The 13,518-nt window shown below is 40.2% G+C and overlaps 1 protein-coding gene across 1 annotated transcript in view; it reads left to right on the forward strand.

The window, feature by feature from the left end:
• Window positions 1-13,518, forward strand: part of PIK3CA (phosphatidylinositol-4,5-bisphosphate 3-kinase catalytic subunit alpha) — a 76,997-nt gene that overhangs the window by 53,236 nt on the left and 10,243 nt on the right. The window contains exons 10-17 of the mRNA XM_019503332.1: window positions 4,978-5,102; window positions 5,489-5,570; window positions 6,053-6,217; window positions 6,801-6,904; window positions 8,528-8,699; window positions 9,540-9,646; window positions 10,084-10,205; window positions 11,517-11,595. Coding sequence (XP_019358877.1) covers window positions 4,978-5,102; window positions 5,489-5,570; window positions 6,053-6,217; window positions 6,801-6,904; window positions 8,528-8,699; window positions 9,540-9,646; window positions 10,084-10,205; window positions 11,517-11,595 — 956 coding nt within the window. The remainder of the gene's footprint in view (window positions 1-4,977; window positions 5,103-5,488; window positions 5,571-6,052; window positions 6,218-6,800; window positions 6,905-8,527; window positions 8,700-9,539; window positions 9,647-10,083; window positions 10,206-11,516; window positions 11,596-13,518) is intronic.

Here is a 13,518-nt window from a genome sequence, read left to right on the forward strand (position 1 = left end):
GCCCAGCTCAACAAAACCCTGGCTGGAATGATCTAGTTGGAGATGGTCCTGATTTGAGAAAAGGGTTGGACTAGATGACTTCCTGAGGTCCCTTCCAACCTGAATTTTCTACAGTTCTAACTCTTTTCTGTAGTTCTTGTGGAGGCTGATTCTCCAGTCTCAGCCATCCTTCAAGAATGTCCCATCTCCTGTACACTTGAGCTACATGATTAAAAGTTCCATTGAGCTTGAGGAATGAAGTTATCAATCATGATCTCAACCCAGATCTGTAAGGGATCTTTTTAATATGTTGGCACTGTCATTGGACACCTTAAGGAAAATGACTTGTGCATTGAATTCAACTTAATTCTTTGGGAAATGCACTGTAGAGGGCAGAGAGCAAGCTTAGTGTGGATAGGTTTAATAGCCTGTGTCACTGTGAAGATGTTCTTTAGTGTTCAGCTGCCAATGGCTTCATGCCCAAGTATGTTGTATTATTGTAGCCCAGATAGGAGGTGACAAAAGTGTCAATAATCAAAGACAGGTCATCATCCATTAGGAAGGGACACCTGAAGATGGTAGAAAGCATTATTTGTAGAAGCTGACAGCTTTATCAAACAGGGATTTGGGTGCATTTCTACATTGCAGACTGAACTGACAATGGGTGTGTACCTTAAACAAAGGAATCTGTATTGTGACTGCAAATTAAAAGGGTTTTTTTTGGACAACCAGTGCATCACATTTTGTTTGGATTCAGCTTTATTATCCAGAGGTTCTTAGAACCTTAAAGCTAATTGGAGCTGCGGGTACTCGGCCTTCTTTGAAAAGCAAGCAACATAAACTAAGCATTTAATGTGGATTTAGTGGCATAACTCTAAAATGTCAGTTATCACCTCTATTTATCATTGCTGTTTTATGTTTGGTGTAAATGTGAAAGAACTAATTTTACACAGAAATAGATGCACAGACTGTGTCTTGAAGAGCTTCTATCAAAACATTAACAGAAAGAGGGAAAGGGCAAGGGACAGACGCATGCTTTCATAGAACTAGAGGTTTAGTAGTAGGACAAAGGACAACGGACAGACTTGGCAAGTATTCCAGGAAGGCATATGACAAGGTTTGATGAAAGGCTGGGTGTTACAGGTGAAAGAAAGGGTAAACTTGATAATACAGGTTTGTGAGTTTGAGTGCTCAAAAGAACAGAGCTGCTTTCTGGAGGAAGAGCGAGAGGGTGAATTTGCATGATAACTCCCATGTTTCACAGTTTCAACTTGTGGATACAGAAGGAGATGGGCCAGTTGGTGGCACTGAGATGAAAGATCATGTATGCCAGCCTCCTGCCTTGCTAAAATACGTTAACTCCATCTCCTATTTAAAATCTGCTTTTTAAATTAGAAAGGGAGCAGGTATGCAAAATGATCAGGTGAACCTCTAAGAGTATGGGTACATACCTGAAGCTTAGAACTGCCAACATGCTTCCAAGAGCTGCAAAATCTGGAAAAACATACTTTTAAATAAAGACCTTTTTAATATAAAGGCTCGAATATAGCCATCTTAATACTATTTCTCCTGTCATTAGCTGCAAATGAGAAGTGCAAAAGCACATAAAGTCAAATTGTCTTCAAAACCTAATGGTGTCTAGTTGCTGTGTTTTTTGAATTTTCAAAAATGTTAAACGTTCTAAGAATTAGGGTGATGTTACAAACTTACACCTATTTCTCCTGAACCTGTCTGATCCTTCCTACAGGAGCCTAAAGTTAGGTCTTTTGGGTTAAAGATGAGGAAGACCACTTAACATCTATTTCCATTTCCTTGTCAGTCCAGCCATGCATAGTGTTGCTCCTTCTTTCCTTTGTTCTACTTTTGTGCTTTCTTTCACACTATTCCTTGCTATAGCTCTGATAGCTTCCTTATAGTTGCCTGCGGAATGTCTTTTTATTCCTTCCTCTAATTAATCTTTAAAATATTTCTTGTGTAAAGTCTGTCTTAAATTTATCACCAGTGGTATCTCCACACCATCCTTGTCATCCCTGTATTGGCTAACCCAGGGGTGCCCATCCTTTTGGTTCCATGGGCCAGATGAGTGGCATGGGGTCAGTCTGCCAGCTCGACCCTCCATACCAAGATCCAGCCATGGAGCAACCTCTTGCACTAACTCAGCTGCACACAGGCACTATCTAACATGTAAGACCATGTTATCTGGCCTTCAGGGCTCTCCATGGATTGGAAATTTGACTGTAGGGGAGCAGCGATTTATGCAAATTTCTGGAGCCATGTGAAGCTCCACAGGCTCAATGATAAGGCTTTGTGGACCAGAGGTTGAGCACCACTGGTCTAACCTAGTTAATTTTGTAATCTTTAAGGCAGAAGCTGTATGTTCTGTATTTTGTAAAGCACTGCGTATGTTTATGGCTGAATAATAACTTTAATGCTAGATAAATGGAAAACAAATTTTTTGCAGATACAAGGGAATGTGTGCTGTGTTTTCAAGATCTGGCACTTCATTAGGCTAGTATTACCCATCTCTTTATCAGATTTTAAACAATTTAGCCCCAGAAACTATACAAGACATCAGACCAAGCCATTGTTATGTGACTTGTCACTGAAATTCTGTAACACGTTTTCTGTTGTTAACATGCAAACTGATATACATGTTTGTTTGTTTGTTTGTTTTTTAATGCACAGCATTGGCTTTTTAACCAGTACTTTAATACAAAAAAATTAAAGTTAGGCATAAATACTGTTTTAATGGAGCATTTATAGATCCCTTGTTATCACTAATATTGAAGAAGCTTTTTCGAATACGTACATTATATATAATCTACTTTACTGTCCCACACTTCATAGAATTTCAAGGTTTTGATGTTGACCTCAACAGGATAAATGCTATTCCCACTGGGCTTGACCTAAACCATGACCTTTCTGACCCATTATACAGGTACATTTTGTCTTATGATCCAACATGTACAAATAGTGTTAAATAACCTTCTTTTAGGCTGGTTTTGAGTAAAGATCAAAAAAATTGTGCTGAACTAGAAGCTAATATTGATTTTTGGCACTTTTAAAACTAGACTAGATTTCAAATTGAGAAATGAACTAGGAGTAGTTTACTACTACCTCTTTTCCCATAAATCCAATTGCCAATTTTTTTATAGTTATACAAACACAATTTCCTATTTTTAATGGTTTTTCTGTCTTTGGATGCTGTTTAAAATAGCCACACAAACGAGAAGGATATCTGAAAGGTTATCTAAGAAAAAGACTTAAATTACTGCATGCAGTGGTATTAGTCATAAAGAAACTGAAAAATAGTATTGTGCTGTAGTCGCTCTCATTTACAGTAATCAGTGTAAAAGTAGGAGGCATGAATGTCGGAACCTTGTAGCTGAAGATGCTATCTGTAGACAGCAGCAGATGCCAAGTCTGATCCCTTTTTGGCTTTGTTCTGCTCAGGATGACTTTTCCAGAACAAAGATAAATGTTTGCTTTTATTAATTTTTATAATTCATATTTATTTTTGTAGAATGGAATATATACTGAAATTTGTTTATCCTTTCATTCCTGGCATGAATCATTTATCCACTAACTTCTTTCCCATAATTATCTCTTAGCTTATTTTTTCACTGTACAGCTCTTCAATAACATGTACATTTGTATCCCGGTTTTTGATCTCTGCAGAACATTATTTTGCTGCATCTGTTCCTGCATATAGCCCTTACGACCAAGTTCACTTGTAGGAGGTCAGAAGTATTTGTCTCTGCCTTTATTGGGCAGTTACTTCAGCAGCTGCCTCCAGAAAAGTGAGCAGAGTGGAGTTATCAGTCAGGGGGAGATGGGCAATGCACGAATGATGAAGGCATTTCTAGGGATAATGGTAGACAGGATTCAAGGGTAGGGTGCCTTTTTCACCCCTTCTAATTGGAAATGTTAATTACTTGATTTAAGACATGTAAAATGTTCTCAGTGTAACGCAGTGAGTGACTAATGTTATAGTAAAAGAAAACAACATACTATAAACAGAAAGCAAAGCAAAATGCTTACAATCTTGTTAACAGACCCTAGATAACTATATATTAGAATCTCTTGGCTGAGTGTACAGATAAAATATTTTATGCACATACTAAGGCATAACACAATTCTGGAAATGAAATCAAGCTACATTATCCTATTATCATTCTGTAGAGCTGAGAAATGTAACACGAATCATATATAAAAGATGCAAATTAGGGAAGAAAGATTAAAGAGAAGCAAATGAGTCATGAGTGATCAAGTACATTTCTTTGGTTTTGGTATCTTTTAAAATGCACCTGTGTAACAAGTTTTGGGGGCATACATGTTTTAAAAATGAAAACAATATGTGATACTAATCAACAGAATCAACCTAAGTAAGCTCAATCTCATGTATACCCAGGTCTAATGGCCCTGCTCATATGGGGAGTCATTTCAACATTAACCAGTACCGGCTTTACAATTGCCTAGAAAGAATGTGAAATCCATTCCCCTCCCTCCCAGTTATAAAGATTCCTGGACTTTGTCTGTGTTTCCCTTCTCACCTCAATTTTTTTTTTTTTAAGTCTTTTGCTCTTTGGGTCTTTTTTGCCCACTTCTAGTCGGTCTCCTCCACAGCTGAGAACTAAGACTAGGGATAGTCACTTGAACTTGGAGCTCTGTGGGGCTGTTGCTAGACAGCCTTGATGAAACTTGATTATACTCCGTCAACTGCTGTTGTCTCTTCATCCAGCTAATTGGAAATATGCCCTTTGTAGTAGTGGTGGTGGTTGTGATGAAAGCTGTTAAAAAAATCAAAACACTGTGTAGCAGGCACTCACTTTCCTTTTTTTTAAAAAAAAAAAAAAACACACACCGTAAATCCTCACTGTCATAGAAGAAAATAGACTATACATACTGCCATGCTGTATTAACATGTTATGTAAATTAGGTAGCTTTGAGTGCAGAAGGAAGTGTATGGAGGGATAATGTACCACTTTCTTTTTACAGAGTAACAGGCTAGCTAGAGATATTGAAGTAAGAGAAAGTGACAAAGAACAACTCCGTGCAATTTGTACAAGAGATCCACTATCTGAAATCACTGAGCAAGAGAAGGACTTTCTTTGGAGCCACAGGTATAAAGAACCTAGATGATGAGATTCTGGAACTCACCTCCAATTTCATTAAGTGCCATAATTGGTTGGCATTTACCTCCCTTTTATCTTGGTCTTGTTGCAGCTAGTATTTTAGAAAAGACACTTAGAAGCATATTTTATAGTGTGACTTATTTTCATTTTGTGGAGCTTATGAAGAGAAGCAGGTGATAGGAGCAATTGATACGTGCCCTAGTCCTGCAGTCTTATCTGTACTTACAGATTCCTGAACCCATGCAGAGCCCTGTTGACCCACTGCTGCAGGCTTAAAGATAGATAAGGTCCAGCTATGCTTGAGTATTTTATATTTTCTGTTTCTCTTTTGCACGTACAAGGTAACTTTTTCTCTCTTCCTTTTCTTTTTACAGACATAATTGTGTAAATACCCCAGAAATTCTCCCCAAACTGCTTTTGTCTGTTAAATGGAATTCTAGAGATGAAGTAACCCAGGTAATGTGCAGAAAGTCGATCATGTTAAGTGCACAGTATATCTTGGATTTTCTAAACAGTTATTTTCACAGTAAATTGCATGGAAGTGAATGGTGGTTCAAGTTAAATCTGTATTGACAGTGGGGTGTATCATACATGCCCATCTGCCTGATCCATAGAGGTGTCTTACAGCTGCTGTTCCAGAGCCTGGTTCTTTAACACATTTTTCGTAGTTCATGGTTGAATCCCTGGTGGCTGGCTAATGGGATAGACTATAAGCCCACAAGGTTGTAATTCTTAGTATTTGCTCTTTTAATAGTGGATAAATTATTTAGTAGGTTACAATTTATGCCAACATATTTGCCTCTGCGGTCTGAAGAGTACACTCTAGTTTTTAATCAGGGAAATCAAATGTATAGTAGTACTTATAAGTGTCTGTTTCATAATGATTATCTTACCTGTGTAACTGATTTAAACTGTGTGTTGGGGATGTTTGCACACAGATGTATTGTTTGATAAAAGACTGGCCTCCAATCAAGCCAGAACAAGCAATGGAACTTTTGGACTGTAATTATCCTGATCCAATGGTGCGATCATTTGCAGTTCAGTGTTTGGAGAAGTATTTGACAGATGACAAACTGTCTCAGTACTTAATCCAGCTAGTACAGGTATTCTTAACATGTTTTGTTTCATTAGTTGCTCCATTTCCTTGTCTTATGCGTTGTTGAGTATTGTTGTTGCCATGTTACTCTTCAAGTAACAAGGAGAGGCGTCTTGACAAGAGCAATTCCTTTGTGATTTTTCAGCCTTGAAAGATCCAACTTGGTCTGTTTTACTGTAATGAGAGATTGTATGCTATAGCCCAGCACAGAGATATTCTCCTGACTCATTTTGGCAGCTGCACCAGGTCTCTTTGTAACAAAAGGGGAGCCCTGCAGGGGAAACACTAGAAACCTGGAGGCTAAAATTTTGGCACATGTCAAGTATTTCAAGTTAATTGCAAGGAAAATATCAGAGAGGTAACAAGGTGTTTTTAGGACACGTCCAGTATATGTTCTGTGCTAGCAAGTATTATTCCAGTGTTGTCTTGCACTAACAAACACTAAACTATGCGAGTCCAACATTGCTGGATTCTAAAATATAAGATGTGTTCTGGGTAGTATTTTATGTAAATGCATGTTTCACTGTATGTGTTATTCACTTGCATAACAGCATTTCCTAATGCTTTTGTGTTTTCTTATCGGTAACTAGGTGCTGAAATACGAACAATACTTGGATAATCTGCTGGTGAGGTTTTTACTCAAGAAGGCATTGACCAATCAAAGAATAGGACACTTTTTCTTTTGGCATTTAAAGTAAGTTTGTGCTGGTGTTTGGATGATGGCTAGGTTCCTATACACAACATCTCACTAGCAGTAAAAGTTTGAATGGTAAATTAAAACTCCATTTTTCCTTCAGCTTTTACCCACTTCATGTGACCTGTAACATAAGGCCACATGATGGCATCTGCGTTTTAATTAGCACGTTTTAAAAACCTATAAAAAAGAATCAGAAAAGTATTAAGAGAATATTAAATATTGAAAAGTTATTAAATTAAGCATTAGCTTTGGCTTCCTGAAGGACCAAAGTAGATAAGGCTGGTTTAATTCTTAGTTATCCTTTAACCAGCAACACTAATATTTACAACTTCCCTCTCCTGCAATAAATTTAATCCACTGTCTTCATCTCTGGATTAGAATGGAGGAAGAGTATAGTATGTGATTGTTCATTTAAAGACCTTGACTCCAGCATTATGGAACTGAATTAAAGTTGAACAGAAAGCTGTAGTAATAGCATTTTTGAACCCTTGAAAAGACAAGCAGTCAACTGTAATGCTTTTCTAATACTGTGTTCAGGACGGTGCCAGTATCGGTGACAAGAATATTGCTCTCTTTTCAGGGAGGTAAATTCCAAATGTAATCATGTACTGTTAGCTGAGGTATAAATTTATGGCACTGTTTTTCCTAAGACTATGATATGTCTCCTTTTAATCTCTTTGCAAGACTTGCACAAAGAATAGGGCTTTATGGAAAAAAGCGAACATTGATTCAGTTATTCAGCAGGGATCAGCAATATACGGGCCACAGATCAGTTCCAGCCCTCTGGATCTGGCCCACAGAACTGGAGCCTACACCACTGCCTCTTCTCTTAGCCCCCATCCCACTCCCTGGGTGTGTGGGGGCCCACATGTGCTATGTCAGGGATGGGGAACTGCAGACTGCTTCCATTCTGCCATTATTTCCCTCCATCCCTGTCTCCCAGCTGCAGGTTGGGCCCACCTGGAAACTGCACAGCCCCTACACAGTTCCTCTGCCTGTACCCATGCTGACTACGCAATAAAGACCTCTGTCAGGGTTGTGTAGCTACCAGCTGCGCCTGTGGGAATTTTTACACATGGGGGGTGGGGCTTTAATTAGAATGGCTCCTAGAACCATTCTAATTAAAGTGCCCACAGCGTCTCATATATCAGTGTCCCCATGCTTCAAAATGGCACCGGGGTGCTTTAACGCTCATTCTATAAGCTTTATTTAAAGCCCCCTCACCACCATTATGAAGCATAGGGATGCTGATGCATGAGATGCAGAGGCTGGCTGACTTGCACTAATTGGTAATTGCAGCTCATCAGACCAGGCTCCTGGCACATCTACCAGCACCCCTTGTTGCTGCTTCTGCTTCTCACCACCCCCACCTCCCCGCAGCCCCTCAGGCTCGAAGAAATGGCAGTGGCATGGGCACAGCTCCTGGCTGTCTGTCTTGGCACAGGTGGATGGAGAAAACCCCCCACCCCTTGTTACTGATGTGGCACCACATCAGACACGAGCTGAGTTGTTCCAACCCATAATTTATTAAAGGTTGCTGAACCCTTCCCAGAAAGACCACTAAACTCTAACACCTGTAAACAGTCTTTTCTTTTACCTGTAAATGTTTTGTTCTCATAGGTCTGAAATGCACAATAAAACCGTAAGTCAAAGATTTGGTTTGCTTTTGGAGTCCTACTGTCGAGCATGTGGGATGTACCTAAAACACCTGAGCAGGCAGGTGGAAGCAATGGAGAAGCTAATTAACCTTACTGATATTCTCAAGCAGGAAAAGAAGGATGAAACGCAAAAGGTATTGTAGCTATAAATACTGTGGTTAAGTATGTGGCCTGTTAATAGTTTCAAGAGTTAGATCTTCACTTGTTTATTAGAAACAAGCGGTGCTAGTATCGATAACTTGCTAGATAACAGAATTCCTTACCAAAAAGTTGGGGTATCTTTTCTCCACCTATTGTTACATGGCTTTTGGTTTTAATTAATGTACTTAACCAAAATACATTTTTAGGATATACCTTAAACTAATAATTCATTTTATATATACATAGCTAAACTGAGGTTGGTCTGCAGCTGCTACCAGCCACAAAGCCTGGGCTGCTTCCAGCAGGCAGCTGGGCAGCTGCAAACATCTCCGGGCTCTGGCATTAGCTCCATACCACAGGGTGCACGCATGTCTGGGAGCAGACTTTGTCCAGTGGCCCAGGAGCCCTGCTCCATGTGCCCACACATCTGGTTCTGTCTGATCCTGTCTGTGTGTGCACACATGTCTGGTTCTGGACGTGTGTGTGCATGTGTCTATTCTGGGTGCGTTCTGGTTCTCTGTGTGCGTTTGTCTGGTGCTCACGCTCTGCTTCCCCCCCCCCATTGCAACATGCTCAACCAAAAAGGAATATACAACAACAAAAGCAACATTTATAATTATTAAATATACTAATATGCAGTGCGTCCTGCCATATACACCCCCTTCCCCCCGCCCTCATTTTGTTTTTCTGGCATGCCAGCTCTCTGGCACCTTCCAAGGTAGACTGTGGTTTATTCGGCACTCTGGCCAAAAAACGTTGCCTACCCCTATTCTACATGTAATTAAAAAAAAAAAAAAAAAAAATTCCAAAACTTAAATCTTATTACTTGTCAGGTGCAAATGAAATTTCTCGTTGAACAAATGAGACGGCCAGATTTCATGGATGCTTTGCAAGGTTTTATCTCTCCTCTTAACCCCGCCCATCAGCTAGGAAACCTCAGGTATGTTCTTCCCTTTTGGAACTGACGTTTAAATAAACCATGTTTGTGACATGCATTTTCTTGGTAAAGTTTAAATTGCAGATTTTACTAAGCAAATTTGTAGTGGATTCCTAAAGAACATTAAGCCAATGCCATCAATAAAACGATTTAAAATCACCACAGAGTAGTATATAACTCCATGCATTTGCAATTTCTGTGTGGGTAGAGCTTCAGAAATATGGTATATAGGATGCTCCCATAGTGGCTAGTACCCTTTATTGCATTACGTTTAGCACTCCTAGAATGGCAACGGTGGCTAGTTAACTGTCCTTTTCTGTCCACTCTGTTTTCACATCAACAAAAAGTGCTGAGGGGAGGAAACTGGGAGAGAAGAAGAATGCAGAAACACCATTCATTTGTAACAGTCTGGTGGTATGTTTCTTTCTATCTTTTTGTAGGCTTGACGAGTGCAGGATTATGTCCTCTGCAAAAAGGCCTCTATGGCTGAACTGGGAAAACCCAGATATTATGTCTGAACTCTTGTTTCAGAACAACGAGATCATCTTTAAAAATGGGGATGGTAAGGAAAACACACGCTGGTCTTGTTTTAATGTATTGTAATTGAATGAGGTGTATGGTTTTTTTTTATTCACTGCCTATTGAATTGACGCTTTTCCTAATATATAGGTAGGGCCCTACCGAATTCATAGTGGAAGTGGGCTGTGTTGTGGCTCCTTTAATCTTGCAGGTTTGCCTGCACATCCCTCTGCTGCTGATTGGAGGGTCCCTGCTTGCGGCTCACTCCTGATCAGCAGGGAAGCAAAAACCACAGTTTTAAACATGGCGCTAGTTTTATCTCCCCTTTGGTCAGCAACAGGGCTGCTGGGGCCTCTTGGCCAATTAGTGGTGGGGAGGAAAAACAATTAAAGGAGCTGTAGCGCAGCCCACTTCCACCATGAATTCAGTAGGGCCCTATATATAGGATACATCTGTTAGAGAAGTTCAGAAACATGTGTGATGAACATACTTATTCTTCTAAAGAAGTAGATGTGTTTTTAAAAGTAGTTGTTCCATATGCAGGCATTTATAAATGTAGTTGTGCTTTTAAGCCATGGGTGGCCAGCCTGAGGCATGGGTGGCAAAAGTGGCACGGGCAGACTCCTCGTGACATACAGTTGATTGTGCAGGAGACAGGCAGTACAGTGACAGATAAAAGCAGGGAGCAGAAAGCACAGTGTCTGATCAGACAGGGAGGAAAAAAGTAGAGCAGCAGCTTGGTCAGGGACCATAAGGCAGGGAGTAGCAGATCAGGTAAGGGAAAGGGTCAGAGTGGCACCCGGGAAGGGCATGGGAATAACTTATGGAATGCTTGCCAAAAAGGCTGGCCCCACAGCTTTTAGAACAAGCTTTATAAAAAGTGTTGTTTTTGCAACAAATACAACAGGTGACTTTAGAATATGACTCATAAACAGTCCTTTCAGTAGTAGTAACACTGATTTGCCTGACTTTTTTTTAATAGGGTTTCACTAGCAACATAATATTATTTTAAGCACAATACCTCTCTTTCAGATATTAAAATACAGAACATTTAAAAGATGTTTTAATTTTATAATAATTGTCGACTTCAGTCTCTTGGCTCTTAAAGGGTTTTAAATTGCACCTTGGTAGCATTGAAACTAATGCTACAACTTTTTATTATCTCTCAAACACCAACATTTGTTATTTAACTCTTGTGAGGCAAAATAATGAGGAGATGAATTTTTTTTCTAGAAACTTTATTATATTACACGGGCTACTGTCCTTGTGAGAAATTTGAACAGTGTCACATTACCAAAAGCTTTCAATCTGATCTTTTAAAATCTGCAACTTCTGTATTATTTGAATGTTTCAGATTTACGTCAGGATATGCTGACGCTTCAGATTATTCGAATTATGGAAAACATCTGGCAAAATCAGGGTCTTGATCTCCGGTAAGTAAGAGGGCATTCTCAAGCTTGCTTACAACCCTGAACTGTAAAACTCTTTTCTGCTTCATCTGTTTGCTGTTCCCCTTTTCCTACGAATGGCAAAATCTCTCTCTGTTTTGGCAACTTGTACAGCATTGAGGTAACCAAAGTACTAGTTTCTGTAAAGTAATCAGTGCTCCCTTTTGAAAATGAATTTGGTGATTATCATACCAATGACTACCAGGCAGGTATCTACATAATAGAAATTGTAGTGGTTGGCACTGGCTACTTTGTTTGCTGCTTTGCAGTCTTGTACGGGTCACAGAATAACCATGATATAGCTCCTTTTTCGTACTTCCTCTGTATTTTATATATCCCTGCTTTTCTTCACTATACGGTTTTTTTTTCTTTGAATATCTTTACCAAACTCTGTAGCCACTGTGGTTTTCTTCATTCATTAACATTCAAACTCGCCTCTCTCCAAAATACAAAAGAGGCAGTAAGGAGAGCTCCCAAGTTCTTACTTCTGGTAATAGTGATTTTTTAGGACAGGTTAAGATGTATGGGTTGGTTTCCTGTTTTGTTTTTTTTATGGAGAGTTGCAAGGATGCAGCTTGGCTCCTGTTTTTGTGCCTGCTTGGTAGGATCTGCATGTGCTGCCATGGGTTCGTCCCTCCAACTAGCACCGTACAAACTTTCCAGCCTAAAGCATGCTACATACTGATTTTCAAAGTCAGGTCTGGGCACAATGGACTCTGGAAAATACCAGATAGTGCCAAGAATCACCTTTTTGGTAAAGATAATTGAGAAACTAGCAGAGACCCACCTCCAAATACATCTGTCTATTTGTACTACCCAGAGCACTTTTCCCTGGGTATTCAGACCAAGTTATAGAGTAGAGAGCAGTGCTGGTAGCACTGATAGACAACCTCCCGTTGCACATAGATGAGAGCAGGACATCCATTCTTTCCCACTGGACCTGTGTACAGCACTGTATAACATTCAACTGGCACTACTGTGGTGATGAGCGGTTGTTCCTCTGCATCCAGGAGCGATCAGTTATGGAATTCTGCATGGCTCCATCCTCCTAAGAGGGGACATGATGGTAGCCTTCAATTACTTGAAGGGCTGCCATAAAGTAGAAAACATTTTTTCTTTTCTGCAGAGGGGGACACAGACCAATGGCATGAATTTGCAGCAAAATAAATTTAGATGGGATATCGAGAAAACCACCTTCACTGTTAGAACAGTAAGGCAGTGGAATAGACTACTTAGGGAAATTGTGGGTGTTCAGAAAGAAATTGGACAGCCACTGGCCAGGGATGATCTTGGTATAGCTACGCCTATGTTCTACTGTGGGTATTTCCCATGCTTCTGTGCGTTGCTAGTTCCCCCTGCTCTTCCTCACCCTTTACCCCGTCTTTCTGCTACATGTCAGGGTGTTTTTAAGCCTTCCTCAGAGGCATTGGGTATTGGCTACAGCCAAGGCTGAGGACTTTGACTGGGGTGTGCCAGTGCTCCTGCTGGGACCAAAGCGAGAAGTTCCTGGCTAGAGGGTCTTGCCTGTCTGCTCAGGGTCAGACCAAATGCCATATGTAGGGTCAAAAAGAAATTTTACTCTGTAGTCAGATTTGTACAAACTTAGGAGGGGGGGTTGCCTTCTACTGTAGTGTGTGGTATGGCCCCTCTACCTGGGATCCGTTGACAATATATTGACAACATCTGACAGAAGTAGGATGTTGGCTGCTGTAGTTCCCCTGCTTTACCTGTGGCAGGTTAGGGTGTTAGGTCTGTATTGTGTCCGGGTTGATAGTCTTATGTAGAGTTTGTATTATGGTTTATATAGGTTGGTTTGGCAAGGGTTGATCCTGCCTCAGGCAGGGGGTTGGACTAGATGACCTCTGGAGGTCCCTTCCAGCTCTGTTTTATGATTTTTCTCCCCCCCCC

Source organism: Gavialis gangeticus, unplaced genomic scaffold (assembly GCF_001723915.1).
Source record: "Gavialis gangeticus isolate Ggan-Ray unplaced genomic scaffold, GavGan_comp1, whole genome shotgun sequence".
NCBI classification, from domain to species: Eukaryota; Metazoa; Chordata; order Crocodylia; family Gavialidae; genus Gavialis; species Gavialis gangeticus.